This window comes from Serinus canaria, chromosome 4 (assembly GCF_022539315.1).
Source record: "Serinus canaria isolate serCan28SL12 chromosome 4, serCan2020, whole genome shotgun sequence".
In the NCBI taxonomy this organism is placed as follows: Eukaryota; Metazoa; Chordata; class Aves; order Passeriformes; family Fringillidae; genus Serinus; species Serinus canaria.
In genome coordinates, this window is record NC_066317.1 from 61,768,933 (window position 1) to 61,790,907 (window position 21,975).

General features: G+C 42.6%; 2 protein-coding genes and 1 long non-coding RNA gene across 7 annotated transcripts; all 3 read left to right on the forward strand.

The window, feature by feature from the left end:
* The first annotated feature begins 1,102 nt into the window (after positions 1-1,102).
* On the forward strand, positions 1,103-7,041 carry LOC108963556 (uncharacterized). Its single transcript, XR_001992270.3, has 3 exons — positions 1,103-1,366; positions 1,578-1,638; positions 6,627-7,041. It is a non-coding gene; the product is annotated as an uncharacterized LOC108963556 (long non-coding RNA).
* Positions 7,042-7,891: 850 nt separating this feature from the next.
* LOC103823970 (C-C motif chemokine 3-like) lies at positions 7,892-8,889 on the forward strand. Of its 2 annotated transcripts, none has more exons than XM_018907026.3 (3): positions 7,892-8,105; positions 8,334-8,439; positions 8,620-8,889. In XM_018907026.3, exons 1-3 carry the CDS (start codon positions 7,916-7,918, stop codon positions 8,708-8,710), a joined length of 387 nt encoding a protein of 128 aa, XP_018762571.2. In that variant the 5' UTR covers positions 7,892-7,915; the 3' UTR covers positions 8,711-8,889. The 2 variants fall into 2 exon arrangements, with proteins under 2 accessions (XP_018762571.2, XP_009097418.3); XM_009099170.4 differs by having other exon boundaries at positions 7,894-8,105; positions 8,331-8,439.
* Positions 8,890-11,237: 2,348 nt separating this feature from the next.
* Positions 11,238-20,814, forward strand: LRPAP1 (LDL receptor related protein associated protein 1). 4 transcript variants are annotated; one of them, XM_050973935.1, is made up of 8 exons: positions 11,238-11,432; positions 15,608-15,752; positions 16,102-16,226; positions 17,384-17,504; positions 17,995-18,171; positions 18,672-18,754; positions 19,610-19,786; positions 20,096-20,814. In XM_050973935.1, exons 1-8 carry the CDS (start codon positions 11,253-11,255, stop codon positions 20,159-20,161), a joined length of 1,074 nt encoding a protein of 357 aa, XP_050829892.1. In that variant the 5' UTR covers positions 11,238-11,252; the 3' UTR covers positions 20,162-20,814. The 4 variants fall into 4 exon arrangements, with proteins under 4 accessions (XP_050829892.1, XP_050829894.1, XP_050829893.1 ...); XM_050973937.1 differs by having other exon boundaries at positions 17,995-18,156; XM_050973936.1 differs by having other exon boundaries at positions 17,998-18,171.
* The last annotated feature ends 1,161 nt before the right edge of the window (positions 20,815-21,975 follow it).

Here is a 21,975-nt window from a genome sequence, read left to right on the forward strand (position 1 = left end):
TCTCTTCTATTTGCAAGCTCAGTACTCCTTGCTGTGCAGTGAAACCCTATGTGCTCTCCTTTGCAGCACATTTCTACCTGGATACTGTGTACTTCAGGCAAGGAAAAAGTCTCTTTTTTTGGCTCCTAAGTCCTTTTTTCAGGCTGCTGTACACAGGAACTTAGAAATCTGTGAGAATTGCTCCCATTCCTGAAAATGGTATGACCTCATCTCCCTCTACAATTACTGTCCTTTTGGGTTCAATCTTCTTGACCAGATGTTCAGGCACTGCAACTCAGGCTTTGTACATCTGAATGCCTCCTGGCCAATCAGGTAAACAAAATACCCTGAAATCAGTGTTTGGCTGTTGAAGTGCTTCTAACTCAATGCAGTCTCTCCCTCCTTGAGGAATTCTCTGTGATGCCCACTAGGAAGCACTAAGATCTCAGACATAGCAAGGGACGTAGATTTTTTTTTTTCTAGCTCTGAAATCCTTCCTTTGAACTATCTATAGGAAGAGTAAACATTTCAGCTGGACTGGAAGAACTCATCTTCTTATTTGCTCCATTTTCTACAGCTCCCATGACCCTTCTTCTGCCTGAACAGCTGAAAATTCAGGAACAGTAATGAGAATGAAATGTAATGAGAATGAAAACTACTCTTTTTAACATTCTCAAATGCTTATGCCAGAGCTTGCAATACTCTAAAATGCCAAGCCACTGCTGAAGGATGCTCACCAAACATTAAATTCCCCATACAACAGTAACTTGAAAAATATTGCTGCTTCTCTTCACAGATTCTGATAACAAACATGCCAGAAAATAGAGATGCTTCTGTATGTCTCAACAGATATAAAAAAAGATACTGAGCTACATCTGAATAATGCAAACTGCAACATACAACTCTTCCTTGCACATCTAGGAAAAGAGAGCCAGTAGTTTTGAAAGGTACAGGTGTTTGGCAAAGTTTGAAAGCTACATACACAATGGAAAAGGAACCAGAGAAAAATAATGTACCTGTTATGAATGTACACTTAGAGAGCTGTGATGTCAATGCTAAAGCTCATGAAGGTAAGTGAACAAGGAAAAGCATGACCTAAGGGAGATGGGAAGAGGAAGAAGAAAGTAAGCAAGGCAGAGAAGCAAGAGGCAAAAGTTATTCAAGGCAGCAGGACACAGAGGTACTTGCTGAAGATCTCCTACTGTCACAGCTCACCATGAAAATCAGCACTGCAGTAGCCACTGGCATTGCTGTCCTATATTTTTGAGGAAAAATGGGGATCAAGTGAAACTGCAGCCATTCTTGGGAGGAACCCTTAACTAAATTCCAGACAAAAAGGACACAGTTACTCTGGCAGAAAACTGATGTAAAGGAGCACATCTGTCAGGTGTGTTTCTATACTGCGCTGTAGAATTCCAGAAAGGATGATTCAGGAGGAATGGAATCACAATCCATTATCTATAATAGGATTATGAGAGAAAAACACAGCACTTAAGATACGGTTTTCAAGGAGATGGCACTTGGCATTCTTCAGAATACTTTTTGTTACTTCATGTTCTGTTCCACTGAACAGCTCTTGCATTTTTTTATTGAATTAGATGCAACCATGAGTTTCAATGATGGGCTTCATCTCACAGAGGAGCAGCATTACTCAAGCAGGTGAGTTACCTGTTCAGAATTCATTTGTTCATTTTACATTCATTGCTTATTTTATAGTAATAAGCTACAGCCCGAATTCCAATTAAAAGTTACCTATACATAATATTAAAAATGCAAGAAGTCTCACAGAAGTATAGCTCATGTATGAGAAAACATTAGTACCAGAATTATAAACCAAAGACGGTTTCTGGGATTCTCCATTCTTGAGAAACCACCTCTCATTTCAAATCTTGAACATATTCAGTACCTAAACTCCATCTCATTGAAATAAAATTAAATTTCAGAAAGGGAAACAAAATCTTGTGATTTCAATGGGGATCAATTGGACAAGCTTTGGTCCATGTCCCTGCAGCTGATGGCATGCCATGCCTTTTGATGGCTTTCACTTTGGCCAAGACTTTTAAGTTTTTATTTTTTTAGTATCCATGCCATGTCTCTCATATCTTCCCCTCAAAGCTCTGTCTTCCTCCTTGATTTTTTTCCCCTGCTTTTGCAGCATCTCTGAGGTTAGTTTTATCATGTTTTGGTCCTTTGCACTGCACCTCATGTAATCCTGATTCATTTTCTTGTAGTCACTAAATGACTAAATGTCCCAATTTTATGATTTTTATTTTCAATTGCATTTCATGTGATCATATCTCCTTTCCCGAGTGTTTCTAAGTCTTGTTTCTGTTTCACAAGATTTCATTTCCCTTCCTGAAATTTGAAACAGGTCAAGATTCCATGTAAAAAATCCTTGTTCCCTGCACAGTTTTGAGAAAAAAATAAATATAAAAAGAACTTTTACAAGTATGTGCTGAGAATTAGATAGAAAGGAAGGATGGATTCATCCATTCTACCAAAAGTCATGGAGAGCTGCAGTCAGGAGAATCAAATCAAAGCCACAAGAATGGCAGTGAGTTCTTCATTTCCTCTCTGAACAAGTCATGGTTCACTTTAATCAGCTGCAAAAAACATTTCAGAAAGGGAAGAATTGATAAGCTGGTTTTGATATGCTTATCTTCAGTATCAGCCCTAAACAATTTAGCTGAGGAAGTAATTTCAGGAGGAAAACAGAAATAGTAAGCTGCTATAACTTTTGAAAATTAACTAGCCTAGAAGGATGTTTTGTAATAATATTATTCCAACACTTGCTTTTTTCGTCTACTAAAATTAAGTGCATAGAGGAAATTATCCACTTTATAAGAATACATATTTAAAAATAAATTCCAAACTGGTTAGTTCTCTTTGATGTTCCCGTAATTCACATTAAAGACATAGGTAAGAAGGGAATGTAAAAACAAGCACTTCCCCAGTTCATCTCTTCAGCATGGTATGCAATTATTTTTCTTCAGTCTGACACTGTTTAACTTCCTGCTTGAATGCACAGAATTAAATCCAAGGAAAATAAAGAGGCTATTGCAGAAAAAGAAAACAGTTACATAGATTAACTTAATTTAAATCCACAGGAAAGAAAAAAGTCTCGATCACACTACAACAGAGTAGTTTCCCTAAATTCAGACTTGAACAAAGCAGACATTAAACTTCTGATGCTGGAAAAGGACATATTCTCTGGGTTTGCTTGGACAGGAGGTGAGAGTGACCCATGCAGAGAATCCTGGAGACAGGAGCTGTGATGCAGCCTGCTTTTCTTTGAGCTGGAAATGGAGTTTTCCCAGAGAAGGCAGGTTTACAGCAATGTCTCAGGTACAGCTGTCAGCCTCTGGGCCACTGAGGGATGAGTGTGTAAAGTGCTTTTAAGACAACTGTGACTTTCCATCCCAGTGAGCTATTGCAGCTGCCTTAAGGGAATATCAGAGGAATCTAAGTCCTTTTAGCCCTGCTGAAGTAGTCAAAATTGATGTCTAAAAGCTGAATCTGACCTTGGTCTGAGATTTACAGAACAGTCCACAGTGAAAGAACAGGCTTAATCCCTTGACAAACAGAATTGTGTCTTCAGTGAAAAAGCTCAGCTCCGTTAGTCCAGATACATATCTCTGTCTTGTCCTGGAAAACTTAAAGCACATCTGAATAAATTCTCTTTAATTTAATTCTATTTAAGGTGAATTACATATCTCTCTAAAAAATCAATGTATAAGGTCCATAAAGTTGTCTTTCTCTCTTATTACTAAAAGAAATGAAAAGAAGAAATAGGTTCCCTCCTTGTTAAAAAACCATACTGAGAGATGGATGCCAGGCACAGAGAATGTTTTGTGTTGCCAAATAAAGACAACCAGGCATCTCCAAAGTCATCTTGATTTGTACAGCTCCTGTGCTATCAATTCCCAACATTAACCCAGGAGAGTTTGTCAAGAATGAACCTGTATAGGGCCAAAGAACCTTCAAACTATTAATACTTAATCCAAAATATAAAAAACCCTGCAGGGGCAAGTAGAGCCAGTAGGATCACACACAGTGTTAAGGTACCTTTGTGGCTCTTCACAAGACCAGGCTGTAACTCACTGCTGAGTGAGTTCAGTTTCTTCAGCCTGGAGCAGAAAAGGCTTTTGGGGGACCTTAGAGCAGCTTCCAGTGCCTAGAGAGGCCCTGAAAGAGAGCTGGAGAGCGACTCTTAATCAGGGAATAGTGATAGATAAAATTGCTACTTCCTCCTTTTTTTCCCTTTTGCCAGTCTTGCCCTGATTTTCTTCAGGGCTCTTGTTGTGGAGGTGCATGTACCAGCCTGGCTCTTGGCAGGTTTAGGTCCTGGCCAGTCCATGCCAGGAACCAAATGGAATCTGAAAGTCACAACACGGTGGCTGGTGCTTCCCCTTCTGTGGTTTCCTTGCCTTCACCAGCTCAGCAAATTTGGTTACCCTGACAATGTCCTTGTTATGATGCACTTATATTTCCCCATTATGATGCTTTTATTTTTTTACAATTTCCCCATCTGAGGCCGATCTATGTGATCCTATCTGTGTGCATTGCTGAGTCCTCCCAGAAGCCAGCTATGCTCTCCCTTCCCAGAAGACAGCCCCATCCCCATTGACAAGACCCCCAAGTCCATGTGGGTGCTGCCAGAGCAGCAGGTGAGATACTCCTGTGCACCCCTGCCCCACAAAAATGAAGTATCAGGTCCCCAAGAACAAAGGTGAGTGCAGAACATCCCCCTGAGCACCTGCCAGAGCAGATTTCAGCTGGTGCCCCACTGTGCTAGCAGAGGCCCCTGAACTGTGGAAGATGCTCTGGCCTCTCCCTCATGTAGTTCCCGGTATTAACCCCACTGGAACTCCAGCACAGTTCTGGGGGTGACAGTGCTGCTGTCTGCAGGCACTGCTCAGGCTGTGCCAGCGAGCTGACATTGTGCCAGCAGGTCACTGTGCCAGCAGGACAGGCTCAGTGTCCACAAGAATGGCTTGGTGAGTCCCCAAAGCTGACACTCCATGGCTGACACCATTTTCCCCTCCTGCAGTACCAGGCCAGTAAGCTGAGCCAGGCAGGAACCAGTGAAGAGGGATTCTGCAACTGCTCCCTGATAGCCAGCAGGAGCTGACACAGTTGGCACAGAAGGTGAGGTTAGGGGTCTTCATGCCCCCTGTCTGGAAGGGCACAGGTCAGGGATGCTCTGGTAGCCAGCAAACCACCCACCAGACCCTCATCGATCCAAAAAGGCTCATTTTTACAGAAATCTGGTATTTTGAGAGGGTACATGATGTGGTTGCTGTGGCTAGTGGCTCTCACTAGCCGGGCAGCCCACTAGCAGGGGTGAGGGGTAACCAAGCTCCCCAGGGCAGTGTGGCACTGACACCAGCTGCCTCTGTGCCATCCCCTCAGGGGCTGCACCTGCCAGCTGGGGGGCACCTCAGACACACCACTACAGCAAAATTCTTGCTTGACAAAGGTGGGATATAATCAATTCCTAAAGACCCCAGCAGTGCACTGTCACCCCATTTCTCTGCACCGAGAAAAGCAAGGCACAATTCTTCCCAAGAATATTTCTGGATTTCACATTCTCTGAACCTCAGAGAAAGGAAAAACAATTCTTATGATTTGCTGTGCCTGTGTTTGTGCAAAAGTAGAATGCAATATGGAGATTGTTTACCCAAAGTGATGGTGTTTTGTTTCCTTGGGCTATCAGGGCCAAGTGTATGCGTGTGTTGGGACTGTCAGGTGACAGTCACGAGATTCTGTGCAGTGTGTGCAGAGCTGAGTGCTTGGCAGATTCAGTTTAGATGAAATGCAATATAATGTAATATAGTATAGAATAATATAGTATAATATAATTAATATAATATAGATATAATATAATATAATATAATATAATATAATATAAGATAATATAATATATATGAATATAAATAAATAATCTCAATATAATCTAATCTCATAATCTAATATCTGATCTCTATAATCTACTATCATAATACCTCATATCATCTAATCTCCTCTCCTCTATCCTCCATCTCCATCTCCTCTCCTCTCCTCTCCTCTCCTCTCACTCTCTCTCTCCTCTACTCTCCTCTCCTCTCCTCTCCTCTCCTCTGCTCCTCTCTCTCCTCTCCTCTACGCCTCCTCTCCTCTCCTCTCCCTCCTCTCATCCTCCTCTCCTCTCCTCTCCTCTCCTCTCCTCTCCTCCTCCTCTCCTCTGCCTCTCTCCTCTCCTCTCCTCTCCTCTCCTCTCCTCTCCTCTCCTCTCTCTCTCCTGCGCTCCTCCCTCTCTCTCCTCTCCTCTCCTCTGCTCTGCTCTGCCTCTCTGCTCTCCTCTCTCTCTCTCCTCTCCTCTCCTCTCCTCTCCTCTCTCTCCTCTCCTCTCCTCTCCTCTCCCTCTCCTCTCCCTCTCCTCTCCTCTCCTCTCCTCTCCTCTCCTCTCCTCTCCTCTCCTCTCCTCTCCTCTCCTCTCCTCTCCTCTCCTCTCCTCTCCTCTCCTCTCCTCTCGTCCCTACCTCCGCCTTCTGATAAGATGGAGTCAGATGCATCATTCTCTCCCCTCGTCGCGGCAGCCTGCTAATTCGATAGTGCACACACAGAAAGCAAGTTATGAAACCTGCTACTTCCTCCTTCTTTTCCAGTGTCTTGCCTTGTCCTGGTTCTCCTCAGAACTCTGGTCAGCAAAGTTCACATCCCAGCCCAGCTCTCAGCCAACAGGTCACTGCAACAGAAGCAGGGCTTGTGTTTGGGGGTTTGGGCTCTGGCCATTCCCACCAGAGACTCAAATGGAATCTGAAAGTTGCAGATCTGTCACAAGCACTTCCCCTTCTGTGGTTTCCTTGATGCTTCCAGCTCAGCAAAACTGGAAAACCCTGGCATAATTTCCCTGTCATGATGCACTTATTTTCTCTCCTTGAAAATCTGGGTGAATAGGAGGGAAGTAGCAGCAGGGACTGAGCATTGTGAAGAGGAAAACCCTGCAGCCACCCCAGCTCCAGCCCCACCTGTGATCCCTCAGGCACTGCAGCACCATGAAGTTCACAGAAACAAATTGAAGGATCACGTATGTTGGAAAAGACCTTTAAGATCATCAAGTCCAACTGTTAACCCAGCATTACAAAGTTCACCACCAAACTATGTCCCTAAGCACTACATCTACATGTCTTTTAAATGTGTTTAGGGATGGTGACTCCACCACTTCCCTGGGCAGCCTGTTCCAGTCCTTGACAGCCCTTCCAGAAAAGAACACCTTCATACCATGCCCTGGTTCAATGTGAAGCCATTTTGTCTTGTTCTTGTTACCTGGGAGAAGAGAGCAACCTCCACCTCACTACAGCCCTCCTTTCAAAAAGTTGCAGAGAGCAGTAAGGTCCCCCTCAGGAGGGCCTCCTCTTCTACCATCAAAGAAACCTTTGGAAGAGGTTTTACAGCAACTTCTGTGAGCCAATGAGAAGTTTGATAAGAGGATCCATGTTTACCCCTGAAACAATTTTCTACCAAGGTCGTTGACATAGAAACCAAGAAAGAAAGAAGGATAAATAAGAAAAAACTGCAACTGCAACTATTCCATTAAGCACCTTGTTTGTCTTTTGTGACCAATGAGTAAAGTGTAAACTTAGGAGTTTTGTAAGAATGTATAAAAAGCATGCATGCTATAATAAAAACAGGTTTGAAGCCTTCTGAAAATTGAGTGTGCTGCTTTGTATTGTGACCATCTCAACTATGACACAAACCCAGCTCCTTCAGCTGCTCCTCATGAGACTTGCTCTCTCTCGAATCTGAAAATCACAGCCCTGTGGCTGGCACTTCCCTTTCTGCAATTTATTTGCCTCACATAATTTTCCTGGTATGATACACTCATTTTCTTCCTTGAAACCCCGTGCCCACCCAGTGCTGGGGGTATAAAAGGAGATCAGCAGGAGCAGAGGCTATGTGCAAAGGACAGCCCTTCAGACACCCCAGCTCCAGCCTCACTCGTGGCTCTCTCAGCCTCCCCAGCACCATGAGGGTCCTGGCAGCTGCCCTGGCTGTTCTGCTCCTTGTGGCCATCTGCTCCCTGGCTGAGGCTGATCTCAACATCTCCACACCTGTGAAAAGGAGTGCTGCACTTTTGAAGAATGGTAGGTTCTCCTTCCCCAGGAGAGAACCCCATCCCCACTGATTAAACCCTCCTGTCTATGGAGAAGGCTGGGAGCCGATGGTCATCACCAGTGCCTCAGAGATGGAGGTTTCCAGGGGTATTCCCTGAGGAAACCTCACAGGTGATGGCAAATCCCCTGGAAGGCACAGGCAGAGCCTCTGCTGCAGTGTGGGGTCTCACTGGCCCCACCTCTCTTCCCTCACAGTAGCTGAAGCCCCCACCTGCTGCTTCTCCTACATTTCACACCGCATTCCACGCAGAATTATCAGCTCTGCCTACATGACCAGCAACCTCTGCGGAAGTCCAGGTGTGGTGTAAGTACCCAACATTGCTGGGGTCCAGGGTGCACCAGCCAGGGAAGTGCCCCAAGGCTGTCCAAGATTGTCCTGGATAGGGAAGGGCATGGACAGGGACAACCAGGGTGCTACCAGCAGCACCTAGCAAAATTACCCTGATGCCTTGGCTGGGTGCCTTAACACTGCTTTTCCCAACAGCCTGATCACCAGGAAGGGGAGGCATTTGTGTGCAAACCCCAGTGCTGACTGGGTGCAGAAATACCTGAAGGACTTGGAGCTTCAGGAGTAGTGACTCCTCCCTGCTGCTGCTCCAGAGCAGTGGGCTCAGCCCCCACCACGAGCCTGCAGTAAGAGTGCTTGAGCTGCACCCTTCTTCAAAAAGAAAATTTATTACAGTTGGCATACACTTGTTTAACTAATGTTTGCTTTTGCATAAATGCTTGAATAAATTGTTTGGCTTGTCAAATCTTTTGGGTGTCTCTGTAGTCTCTGCTGGAGCCCCAACATGATAGAAGGGACCCATGGGGAGCCTCTTGCCCTCCCCACTCCCTGGTTTCACTGCTACCCACTGCACAGAGTGGCCCCATGACAGCTCCCACAGTACTTCCCTCTCCCCAGCCTGGACTCAGCTCCTGCATCCCAGCATGACCCAGACATACCTGTGGGGTGGCACTGGCATCTCAATCATTTCTTGAGGCCCTCTCCACACAGCACAGTAACAAACCCCCTGGGCCAGGCAGCCCTGCTGAGCATCTGCAATCAGCTCTTTGACACACTTTCCCCAAAGAGTAGAGGATCAGGACAGTCTTTGACTGCCTGACAACCCCACTCCTAGCCCCCTCCTACACTGCATCCCCCTGCAGTGCTGGAGCTGAGTCCTGGCGCTCCTGGGTGCTGCTGTCCCCACATACACACTCGGTGCCACAGTGCTGCCAGAGGAGCAGGCAGGAGCAGGCAGCACTGTCCCCACCACTGACACCACCTCTGTCCTCGGGCCACTGCCCAGCACTGGGGACACGAGTGGGACATCTCTGCAGGTGACACCAGCTCTGCCCCTGGGCCACACCCCGCCCTGAACTTCTGCTTGGGCCAGGACACACAGAACTGTACCAAAACTGGTCACTTGAGGTCACAGAGGTAAGGGCACTGGAGAATGACATCCAACAAGCCAGCATAAGCAAACAGATGGTGCTGCAGCCCCTCTCTATTTCTAAAACTTTTTAGTGTAGCTCAGAAACTCAGACAAACAAATGCATAAAGCTGTGTGCAGGTACACTCAATGCTAGAAGAAGACTGGGAACCTGTTGGAGTTTACAAAGCACAGATGTTGAATTTATTTGCAGAGAGCCTGAAAACTTAATCAGTATTTCAAATGACAGACAAGATAGAACCACATATTCCAAAATGACTCAGGAATACATACATACACTGTAATAATGAGACAAAAAGAAGCTTAAAATCCTAAAATTTATGTGCAGAGCTGCACAAGATTTGGGGAAGGCTGACGGACTTCTTTCTGCATCATCAGTTTCCTGCATTCCAAAGCCCGCTTCAACTGCTCTTCAATGCAATGTATAGTGCAATGCTTTTGGCCACTTCTGCAATTCAGTCTTATAGCAACAGCTTCTAAGTTAGTAATACTGAAAATCTCTAACTTAGGAAAAATGTGAAAGAGAAAACACAAGACTTTTATATTACTTACAAGGCAAAAATTACAGTCCAGTAAAAATCCTCCACAGCACACTGTTTTCACAAATCTCATTATAATTTAGGCAATCCATTGGTTCTTATAAGTACACCAAAGCTGGATTAAATACTGTGCATTTTCATAGCATCACGGAGTTTTTTTCCTTAATACAGCTTGACTTAATCCCCTCCCAAAACTGCCTGTTGACCACTGCACCCTTTGGCTGCCTCCCTGGGAGGACACACTGAGGAAGGAGGTTGGCACCATCAGGACCAAGAGCTGCACTCTGAGCACACACCACCGAGCTCAGAGCCATTCCCACACTTCACCACGGAGAACAACCTGTGAAAAACGCCAATCACTTCTTTTTAAATTTTTAAAAGTTTAATAGTAAAAAATTGGTTTTAATAATAGTAATATAATTAGAGCAATAAAAATTTGAACAATTGAGATTAGGACAATATGAGACAATAAGAACAAATTTGGTACCTTTTCTACCTGCTTTTAAGGATAAACCCTTAAAAGCAGTCGCCTGTTGCATATTCATACACCTCACACATGATGCATAAAGTCCATTCAAACACAGGATTCTGTCTGGTCAGTGTCAGCTTCTTCCTCTTAATCCTAACAGCGTCTTCAGAAATGAGCGAGGCAGGAAGAAGTTCGTTTCTTCTGATAATGGGGCAATAAATTCTTTTTCTCTGAAAGATTTAGGTGTCCTGTGACTGCTATCTCGCTGCGAGTCCTTTCTTTAAAAAAGTATTTTACATAGCATAGTTTCTATTTTAACATTATAACCTAAAACTATATTTAACATGCTACTTAAGAAAATTAATACAGCATAACTTTCTGACATAACACATATAATATTCATTTTAATATTTGCGGAAAGCAGTGTTGGGGGGGGGAAACTACTAATAAAACGTGCCATACTCAGCATATTTTGTGAAGCAAGCACTGAGGACAATGACACGAAGAGAAACAGCTCAAAGCCAGCTGCCCTCAGGCTCCCCAGACCCAAAGCACACTCTGGATTTCCGGCCTTGCCCCCGCTCTGCCAGCCCCGACCGCCCGTTCCCAGCCGGGGGCGGGACGCTCCTCCCGCACGGCATCTCGGGAGTTGTAGTTCTCCGCGCGGCGCGACATGGCGGCTGTGCGGGCGCTGCCGGCCCTCGCCGCCGCGCTGCTCCTGGCTGCCGCCGGCCAGGCCAGCAAGTACTCGCGGGAGGCCAACGAGGGGCTGGCGGCCGCCGACGGCAAGCGGCGGGAGTCCGCGGAGTTCCGGGTGGTGAGGCTGAACCAGATCTGGGAGAAGGCGCAGCGGGTGAGTGGGGCGGCGCGGGGCGATGGCGGTGCTCGGAGGGGGCTCCGAGGTCGGGCCCGGCCGCTTCAGCCACTCATTCCCCGTCAGGGAGATGGGGAGGAGCGGGCACCTGTGTGTGAGGAGAGGCCGAGGCTGTCTGGCCCCGGCTCGGGGCTGCGGTGTTTTTGTTCTGTTCTCGGGCACGGCTGTCCCCGACCGTCAAGCAGCGAGCGCTGCGCTCTGCCCCGCGGCGGGCGGCTGTGCCGGCGGCGGGCAGCGGCCTTGTCCCGGGATAGGGGATGTGTGTCCGAGCCCTGGGAGGTGTTCGCCTGCCCGTGGTTAATGCAGCAGCTAAACCGCATGCCCAGGCAGTGGGAGAGGGAGGGAAGCCCCCGTGGTGCCGGGTATGATGTGCGCTTGGTTCCAGAGCTCGCTGGTTGAAAGAGCCGTGCTGTTCAGGACTGTGATGCTCTCAGCTGTCCAAAGGGGTGGCCTCGGTTCCTGCCCGGCTCAGGGCAGAAGTTCACTGCAGGAGAAGAGGAAACCTCCACCCTGGTGGTTGTGTCGCCTGCATTCATGTCAAGTGATGTAGACAAATGCAAGAGGACCAGCAAATGGGTTTCACCATTCCCACATGAGAGCCTTAATTTTGACAGTGAGTCAAAACAGTACTTGAGTTTCTCTCACAGTGGACTACAAAAAATGTTTAATTAAAGTGAAAACACAGTCAAATTATTTCATTACAGTGGAAGTATTTACTTAGAACTAAAAAGAACAGCTAGAGTGGGAGAAGAATGCACTGCCGATATCCCTTGAATATTGTGGAATATTCACTGGAATTAGGGTGATGACTGGCAAAGGTTCAGTTCTTTCTGGCAACAAAATATAGTTAACATTAATTTTGGATCTTCTATATTCTAAATAGCCTGAGCTATTGAATTGGAGGTGGGCATCCTCAGATTCAGCCAAAAACTACAACCCTGCCATAGTGCTGCCTCCCAGTGTGCTAAAGGAAGGTATCAAAATTACTCCTTTCCTCAATGGGAGAAGGATAGAGTGGGGCATAAGAAAGTGTGTTAATGAAACTTCAGCTGTTGAATTGACAGCTGAAAAAGAAACAACACTGAGACTAGAAGTAATCTGTAATGTCAGTTACCTCTCACCTTTCCAATTACAGTCTTTTCTCATGTTTATACCTGGCTCTTCTGGAATTAAAATTTGAGGTGCTTAACATCATCTATATTAAGATGTTAAAATATAAAATGGATTAACTCTGTCAGTAAGGAACTAAGGCTTAGTAAATTCTATATGTGTGAGCTGGATTTTAGAGATGCAAAACCTACTTGAACTAAATTTGCCACCATCTGAATTTCACTTTTGAGTACAACTGTCACCCAGCATGTGTTTTATAAAGTGATTTTTCAGTATGTCTGGGCAATATATGAAATAAGAGGAAAACTATGCCTGTGTGGTACATTTGCTTTGAAATACTTCTATGTGTCATTGCAAAACTCTTCATTCCTTTATTTTGGTAGTGATAGAGAAACTACTGAAAACAGGGAACTTCTTTGTTTTGACATAAAGTCAGATACTGCAATTTAGCATTGCAACACACAGCTGGAGGAGCAGTCCTTAAAAAAGCCCTAAAATGTTACTTAGTAGGACCAGGAGCTGGCAAGCCAGACTTTCTTCTTGTTTCCCCGAGGGTGAGGGGCAGGATCTTTCTCCAGAATCTCTTTTCATAAATAGTAAATTTGTAGTAAAGAGCTCTTTCCTCTTGGAGACAAGAGTGTAGGTAAGGATGTTGCAGCCAGCCCAAGAGCAAATGATGTAATTGTTGCAATGTTCAAGTTTCCAGCACTCATTCCCAGAATTGCCAGGTACCTGTCTTGGATGTTAATGTCCAGGCAGCATAAGGAATGAGGAATAAGGAATGAGTTTAAGGAGCTTGTTGCTCGGTTGTTTAATCATTAAACTTAACTTTTCACCTCTGCTTCTAGTTAATTATTCCAGCATGTGAGTGATGTTAGTAAGTGATGAGGAGTCTTACCACTAACATTTTTTACCTGGTGTACTCAGGGTCCAACAGGGTATAACCTTAAAGGAAGTAGTTCTTGAACTGAATACTTTAAATTAACTTAAGTATTCACTCTGTGTTACATTAATGGGACAGGCAAGGGACTTCCAAAAGGTTTCAAAGGATTTATAATGCTTACAAGGACAGTTACTTTAGTTTCCTACTAAATTATAATGAGAATCAGAAAAATATTGCTCTAATTGGGAGAAATTTGAATAGAATCCTGTTTTCTCTTAAGAAATAGTGGGCTTAATGTAGTTCCTTAGTATTTATTAAGACTTTACCATGTTTGATTGATGATGTCTCCAGACTTTATGTTTAGAAGTTCTGATATTCTTATCTATAACTTCTAGGAAGCTGTACATGTTTATGGGATTGCACTGACTGCAGAGGGGCTCTAACATAAACTGCACTGTGTAATCTTTTATACAGTAGTGTGTTTCTGATGACAAGGTCAGATATGAAAGATTTTATTTTATTATATTTGCAGTACTTAGGAGCTAAATTTCTTCTTATCTAATTATGCATGGCTATTTATTCCTGTATTTCCTCAGCCCAACTACATATGATGTCCATGCTACCTGAATGCTGACTGATATTAGAGTAACTAAATAACTACCAAGATGTTTGGCCATTCCCTTCACAATTTTTAGCAAACCTTTCACTCAGTCTTGGAGCTTCAGGACACAATTCTTGCTGAGGAAAATGATTCTTGGTGCCACTGCAGCAGTGACATTTGGGCTGTCCAGGTCATCCTGCACCAGAAAAGTAAAGAAGTACATGATTAAGGTTTTTCTTTTACTCAGCACATACTCAGAACCATAAATAAAGTGGTTCCTTCTAAGTGCTTTGTTTCTGTAAAGCAGTTCACCAAAAGCAGATGGTTAAGAAGACACCAGGGACACTCCTTTGCTTTAGTATTAGAGGGATCAGAAGTTTTAATGTGTTTTATAAGTATTATATTTACCTGTGATTCTAACTACTCTAGATTTTAGTAATTTCAGTAAGCCAAGTGCAAAATGCAGAGAAAAAAAATAGTTTAAAAATCAAAATAATTGTATGCAGTGGCACAAGATTAATTAATAGGATGGCCTATGATGGAAACATAAACAATAATGTGGATAGTTTCCTGAATTCTTGTCAATAGGAAGTGCATTAGCTTAAAGTAATTACACTTTTCCTTGTTACTCTAAAATAACCTACTGACATACAAAGGCACGGCTGAATCTTTTCAGTATCGTTCAGATGTTTAAAAGCAATACTGAGTTCTGAGTCTGTGTTTATTAAACATACTCCTTTCTCACTGAAATTATGAGAATTTTTATAATCTGTAAGTGGGTTTAATGATAAAATAGATAAACTTGTGCTAGGACTGACGAGCCCAGGTGGTTTCCAGCTGGATCTGAGCTCCCAGGAGCTGGGCACGCAGTAGTTGGAGGGGTTTTATCTCCTCTCTTCTCTGGGCTTCTCCTCACCTCACCATCTGAGAGGTAGACAGGTTGACCACGTAGACACAAAAAAAAAAGTGGTTCTGAAGTATTAAGATGGTTTGCTACATTTATTTGTTTTAAATTGAATAACTAAGGTGGCTAAAATCTGGGAGTTCAGGATCAACTCACAGCAGTGCTGCTTAGCCAACCGCATATTGGTAACTGTTCCTATTTTCTCTGTAGCTCACAAAATTTCAAGCTAACCTAGCATTCATTTAAACCAATTTTTTTTTCTATCTACAGCCTTAGTGTTTAACCTCTTTTTTTTCTACTATGTTAGACAGGAATACCTCTAGGTTTTGTATGTTTTAATGCACATAAACTATGTTCAGAAATTATCCGAGAAATATTTTTTCATTTTAATCATAGTAAAATTTGCTGATGAAGTGGCTCTTTGACCTGCAAGGCCATCCTCAGTGACCTGGAAGACTGAAAAATTGTACTAACCAATAAAGTTTTTCAACTCACTATAACTGTATGGTTGGAAGATGATCCACAAGAAAGCATGTGTTGCTTGAGAAGAACTGCTGTACCGTACTGGTTATTATGTATCTGTACTACCTGAGGTAGCTCTGAAGTAAAAGGGGACTCCACATAACTAAAAACAAACCTTTCTGTGTTCTCGTTAGCTCCATCTTTCTGCTGTGAAACTGGCAGAGTTGCATAGTGATCTAAAACTACAAGAAAAGGATGAGCTGAGCTGGAAAAAACTGAAGGCTGAAGGGCTGGATGAAGATGGAGAAAAGGAAGCCAAGCTCAGACGCAACTTAAATGGTAAGGGCTGTCTTGGAAAGGAGGAGTTTTAAACTTTGCATCACACACACACATGGTTAGACACTTGTGTTTAAACTATTAAATAACAGATTGTCTTTCTGGACACTGAGCACACAAGTGGGGAGTGTTAGGCTCCTGCAGTGGGGAGCTGCAGGAGCCTAACAGAGTCCTTTGCTCCCAATAATTTCAGAAGACGTCATTGAACCTGGGACCACTGTGTCTTGAGTTGTTAGTTTTTCCTCCATGAGCTGCAAAGTCCAGCTCTGCAAGTCACAGATGTAGCCCATCTCTCACCTTCCATACATCCAGAGTTGGTTCTCATGTTTCTGTATCTTCTATTTCTTTGCAGTCATTATGACTAAATATGGAATGAATGGAAAGAAGGACTCTCAGCTAGTTGATACCAACTATATTAAAGATGGCACAGAAAGTGACACACTAGATGATCCAAGACTGGAAAAGTTATGGAGCAAGGTGAGTAAAATTTCTAGGAACTGGAGTGTAGGAAATCAGTATTTCTTCACTGAACTCTTAGCTGTGTCTTCTGAGAGCACTCAGACTTGGAAATTAATGGCTTTACTACTCTTTTGTTAAGTACTGACCAAGCTGCCTTGCTCTCTAGCTCCATCTTTGTGCCCTGAGAGAAGCCCACCTGCATCCAGACCATCCAGCTGTGGCAGGTTGTCTTTGGCAAATAAAACACCCACATTAATCTGAAGGGTGGAGCCTGGGTTCCCTGAGGTCAGACAGAGTATTTCCTCACATTTCCCTGAACTCATGGCTTCCTATAGTGTGGCTGTCACACTGTGTATAGTATATCTATGGGGTTTTTTTCCAGTTTCTTCCTGTTGTTTGTGGATGTTTTTAAAAAGATGCATTTAAAATAGAACCATTTTGTAGACTGTCTAAAATGAAATCTAAAGAATTCTCCCATGAGTCTAGTGCAGTGATAGTAAAGCAGAAAAAAAGATTTGCTGGGTTACTGTAGCTAGGTACAGCTTTGGCAAGGAACATGTTGTCCTGTGCTTTGGGGAACAATAAAGTGCAATAGGAGAAATATTCCCTAAGCAAAAAAAAATTGGGTCTGGATAGGTTTCAAAACCATTCACTTTTGATTAGGCATTGCAGCAAGTATCCCACCAGATTTGTGGGTAGTGCCCCAAGTGTGTGAGCAGTACTTCTTTAATGGTTAGAGGGCAAGTGCACAGCAGTGATAAAATCTTCACATGCCAGTAGAGTAAGATGCAGTAAAGACTGTGTTTAATATCAGGCTGCATCCCTCATGCAAATGGTTCCTTTACAGTTGTCTGTGGAGCTCCATGGCCCTTATTTCTGTATTAAATTCTTTCCCATGGAATAGAAATGCCAGACACTTTTCCCTGGGTAATCCATAGCAAGTCCAGCTTTATAAGTCTAAAGCAAACTTCTTTTGACATGATTAAAGGCATCTTATCCATCAACATCTAAATCCTGACCACATACGAATATTAAGAGAATTAAAACAAAAGGTCTAAAGAAAAGCTGCACTTAATAATTTTCTACATGTGGTGAGAAGTGGGAAGACATTTTGGCAGTTGAGGGCACTTAGAGCACTTGGCATGGAAAGCGTAATGAGCTCATGTTTCTTTCAGGCCAAGACCTCTGGGAAGTTCTCTGATGAGGAGCTGGATAAGCTTTGGCGAGAATTTAAGCATCACAAAGAAAAGATTCGTGAATACAATATTCTGCTGGAGACTGTGAGCAGAACAGAAGGTGCCTGAACATTTATTTCTCCGACGTTTCAAGATCAGTACATCTCTTTTCTCTGCCCATTGTTTCCATCACTTCCAAATTTCTTTGAAACTCCTCACATTTCTGTCAGAACCACTTGCAGATGCTGGTATTTTCAGATACTTCCTGGGTTTAGTTCTTCATTAGCTGCCAAAATTCTTGCCAACTAATGAAACTGTTGCCATTTCAGTTTTCTGATTCTGCCTTCATTTCATGCAGGGAAAATGTCATCAGATTAGCAATGATGGCCATTGTAGCTTACAGGAAATTACACAGCAAGCATAAATCCACTGCTGCAAAATGCAGTTCAAAAGTCTGCAGAAAATACATGTTTTATCTCACCAGCTTTATTTGCACTCAGCTTAAATCCTAAGAACTTAGCATTTTTTATTCACCTCAGATTTGGAGGATTACTGGAGTTTTTGAGCTATCAAGCCTTGGCCCACAATCAATAATACTTACTGTTCTTCAGCAGATATCCACAAGAATGTTATCAATCCATCTGAGGAGAACCTGGTGAAAGAGGAAATCTTGCACAACAAACACAGAGAGCTCAAGGAGAAGTTAAGGAGCATCAATCAGGGGTTTGAACGTTTGCGTAAAGTCAGTCACCAGGGATATGACACAACCAGTGGTATGATACAGCAGGGTTTGTGCTTCTTTGGGATTCATTTCATTTTTAAAAAGTTAAAATCAGTGAGCAAGTCTCAGTGTCACAGTGCATCATGTACCACAGTTGGCTGAAGAGATAGAGCCAGCCAGTCCTGTTTAGAACCAAACACTGGAAGCCTAATGAAAGGATACAGTCAGTGTGTTAAGAGGATAATTCTGTCTTCTATGCCCCCATGAGAAGGGATATTGCCCCAGGAGGGCAAGTAAATGAGACAACATGCAGGACAAGCAATGCCTTTATCCAGTTCCTCAGATTTGGGTTTTTTTGCTTTTGAAAACCTACTTGTTTTACCTAGTACTAGTATCTAGTTTTATCCAGTACTTGGATACTTCTCCCTTTTCATCTGAATAGATCTATTAGAAATGCAGTGCTTAATAACTATATGTATGTAAGAAAGCAAATCTTCATCTTTTATAGAAGTTGGGCAGTAAAAGCATTGCATCCAGATTTTCATTTCATTATGTGTGTTTGTTTAGAATTTGAAGAACCAAGAGTGATTGATTTGTGGGACATGGCCAAATCAGCTAATTTCACTGAGAAAGAACTTGAATCTTTTCGAGTAAGTAGAATTCCTGTGACCTCTCTTGCAAAAAGATATTTTGCCACATAAAGAAATCACCTTTCCAGACACCATAAAAAAGTCAGGCTGCCTTTTTAATACTTCAAATTTATAGTCATGTGTGTAACTAATCATATGCTGGTTCTGTTACAATCAGCAGAATGAAAATTCTGAATCCTCTCAAAACAACTGTTGCATATTTTGAATCTTTGAAAGATCAGGTCCTTCTTCTTTGTTGCCAAGGCACCAGATTTACCCCCCTTACCCAATGTGTTAATTATGTCCTTGGGAAGCACTAATCTGTATACCCAGCAATTTCTCTCTCATGCCCATCTCTTGTACTGTTAACTTCACATGTTGGAGCTGTGTTGAGCTGAGATAAAACTATTGTGATAAAGACTGCTTTTCAATGAAATAATATAGAAATTCATTCCTGGGCAGTTCATACCACTTTTATTCAATTCAAGTTGTATAAAGAAAAGATTATTTTTTTAATCTGACTCTGCCTGTTTATCAGATTTTAAAAACTGACTTTTCTAAAAATTTGTCTCTCTCCCCTCTTTCTGCTGTTCCTCTGCCTAAATTTTTGCTTGGTGCTCACTGCTCTCATCTTTTAGCACCTCACAGCCACCCACGGTCTCCTTTTGAGGACTCTGCAGTGGGTCGTTTTCAGCACTGCTTTAAAAATCAGCAGTCTGGTGGTGATGATAATGGATTGTCCAGACATTTTTAAGAAGCAGGGAACTGAAAAAGCTTTCTATGCCTGACTTAGTAAAGTATCATTAGGAGTGTCTTGGCAAGAGAAAGGAAGGCTTGGAAAGAAACTCCTCTGAAGCTGTGTGTTTGTTATCTTAGGAGGAGCTGAAACATTTCGAAGCAAAAATTGAAAAGCACCATCATTACCAGAAACAATTAGAGATTTCACACCAGAAACTGAAGCATGTAGAGGAAACTGGAGACAAGGATCATCTGAACAGAAACAAAGAGAAATATGCCATGCTGCAAGAAAAGACAAAAGAGCTAGGATATAAGGTCTGTATAAATCCAGTGTTACATACAGGTTGAAAGTTTAACTCAGTAGCAGAGGGGAAGTAGATCATCCAGTGCAGATTTTCCTGCAAGCTGAATGACTTCCAGAAGGGGAGTTCAAGACACATCTGTTCTCCATGTTCAGTACAGCAGACACATTATTGTTCTTATAGACCTAAAAAGGCCTGAAATCTTCCTGCTCTCTGCTCTTTCTGTTGTTAGAAATACTCCATGCAAAATATGAATATGTTACTATATTGATAATTTATTGTCTTCCTGAAATTTGTTTTGTGTGTTTTGTTTTCTTGATAGGTAAAGAAGCACTTGCAAGACTTATCTAGCAGAATCTCTCAAGGTCTTCAACACAATGAACTATAAGAATTTGTTCTATTTCATGGGATCAGTCTGTTAACACAAAGCAGTTAATGTGGTTTTTTGAACAGGGCTTACCAAGGAGTTCTCCTGAAATAGTAAGGATTGAACAGATGTGTCCTGTAAGAATTTTTTTTTGTCTACTTAATTACAAATTTTGTATTTGCACTGTGAAATTAAATGATTAAGTATTTAGGTTGCCATCTTGGATCATAAAAATCTTATTTCTGAATCAAGTAGCAGCCTTTGAAATAATCAGTTGTCAAAAGGAAAAAATATGCAAACTCTCAAAGGATTCCTGCTAGTAAAAAAATACTAATCTTATAGTCAGGTAAGATATTCTGGTCAATGAAAGCAAACACTGAGGTACAGGAAGGTTAAACAGAGGCCAGAAAAGTCTTCATTTCAATCCTTGGCCTATTATATTTCCTGCTTAAGGTTACAAAAATATTTTTACAGACTTTGAGCAGTGGCTCAGAGCTGCACTGCTGCACTGTATATGAGTCTTTCATGTGAGAGGGGGAGGAAGAGTAACGAGGGAACAAGTACTGAGGTCAATTTGCACAGTTTAGTTATTGACTAACATGTGTGTGTACAATTATCTTGTTCACGGTTGCTTTGGTTTTGCTACACTTCGTCATTAAAAAATCAAAACAAGATACTGTTGTTTTTTTTTTTTTTTCACCTTCCCTTTCATATAGTGAGAAGTAACCAGAACTGTTTTTTGAGCATGTTGCTAATTCCTGTAATGTTCATTCACACATTGGTTTTAAGAGAGGAGGGGTAGTTTTTCACCACAAGGATGTGTTTCTATGTTCTGAATTGGCAGAAAGATTTCTAAAGCAGCTTATCTCTGAGTGTATATTCCAGTGCAATCTCCAGTAAAGATTACTATCACTTCTCCTTTCAAGACCTGATTTTTCTGGGTAGAACTTTGGTACACATCAGGCACCTGGGTTGAAATTGTCTATAATAACAATGCTGACCCTTTATTTCAAATGAAAGTTTCAAATGGAACTGTTCCAGGAACAAGGCCAAGGTGCAGTGTGGGTGAATCATTACAGCTGCTGGGTTGAGGAGCTCTGTCCCTCACAGATGGCAGTGCTGAGGTGTGCTGGATCAGGCAGCTGTCCTCAAGCCTTGTCCTCAAGCCTTGCTCTCCCTGCCTGTTCCATGAGAAATACTGAAGAGACCCATTCAGTCAGAATAGGCCACTCATCCTGGGTCATCATGGCTTAAAAGTACCATGGCTCTTTACTTAAAAACTGTATCTTCCTGTGAACCAAAACTGGTAGCAGTCTTACTTTGAGATTTTCTTTGAAGATAGAATCTTTTTCTTTTTTTGCTTTTTTAATTTAAGCTAAGAGTTATTTATCTTGCAGAGAATCGTTGTCCATCACAATAAGAAGCCACCACTAATATTAGCAGTCTCCTTAGATACAGCTCTGTTCATGTAGTTTGTGGTATACCTTTGGTTGGTAAGCTAAATAAAGTAAATCCAGAAATAGCTACAAGCCATTTATGAGAAAAATGCTTTGTTTTTTTTTTTCAAATGCTTCACACTTATTTTTTTTCCCAGACTATGGCTTTAAGGGTTGTTCAGCTTCTGTATCAGAGCAGTAGCTGTATTATCTTACATGTTTGTCTACATCAATTCCCTGTGAGAGCAGAACAGAAATGCAATATATATTATGTTTGAAAGCAGAGACGTCACTGTGTCCTTCAATTTCCCCTTTGTTAGGGTGAGAACTAAACCTGTGAGCTGCAGGTGAGTTTGGTGGCTGTAGCCTGGGTGTGGGGGTCCCACAGCAAGGCCCCTG

What these genes read in the sequence shown, in the direction of transcription:
- LRPAP1 (XM_050973935.1), top strand. Translation starts at nt 11,253, where the DNA reads ATGGCGGCTGTGCGGGCGCTGCCGGCCCTCGCCGCCGCGCTGCTCCTG. An exon ending in TCTGGGAGAAGGCGCAGCGG is followed by an intron (nt 11,433 to 15,607) that starts GTGAGTGGGGCG and finishes TGTTCTCGTTAG; the next exon opens with CTCCATCTTTCTGCTGTGAA. An exon ending in AAGAACTTGAATCTTTTCGA is followed by an intron (nt 18,755 to 19,609) that starts GTAAGTAGAATT and finishes TTGTTATCTTAG; the next exon opens with GAGGAGCTGAAACATTTCGA.
- LOC103823970 (XM_009099170.4), top strand. Translation starts at nt 7,916, where the DNA reads ATGTGCAAAGGACAGCCCTTCAGACACCCCAGCTCCAGCCTCACTCGT. An exon ending in TGCTGCACTTTTGAAGAATG is followed by an intron (nt 8,106 to 8,330) that starts GTAGGTTCTCCT and finishes CTTCCCTCACAG; the next exon opens with TAGCTGAAGCCCCCACCTGC. An exon ending in TGCGGAAGTCCAGGTGTGGT is followed by an intron (nt 8,440 to 8,619) that starts GTAAGTACCCAA and finishes TTTTCCCAACAG; the next exon opens with CCTGATCACCAGGAAGGGGA.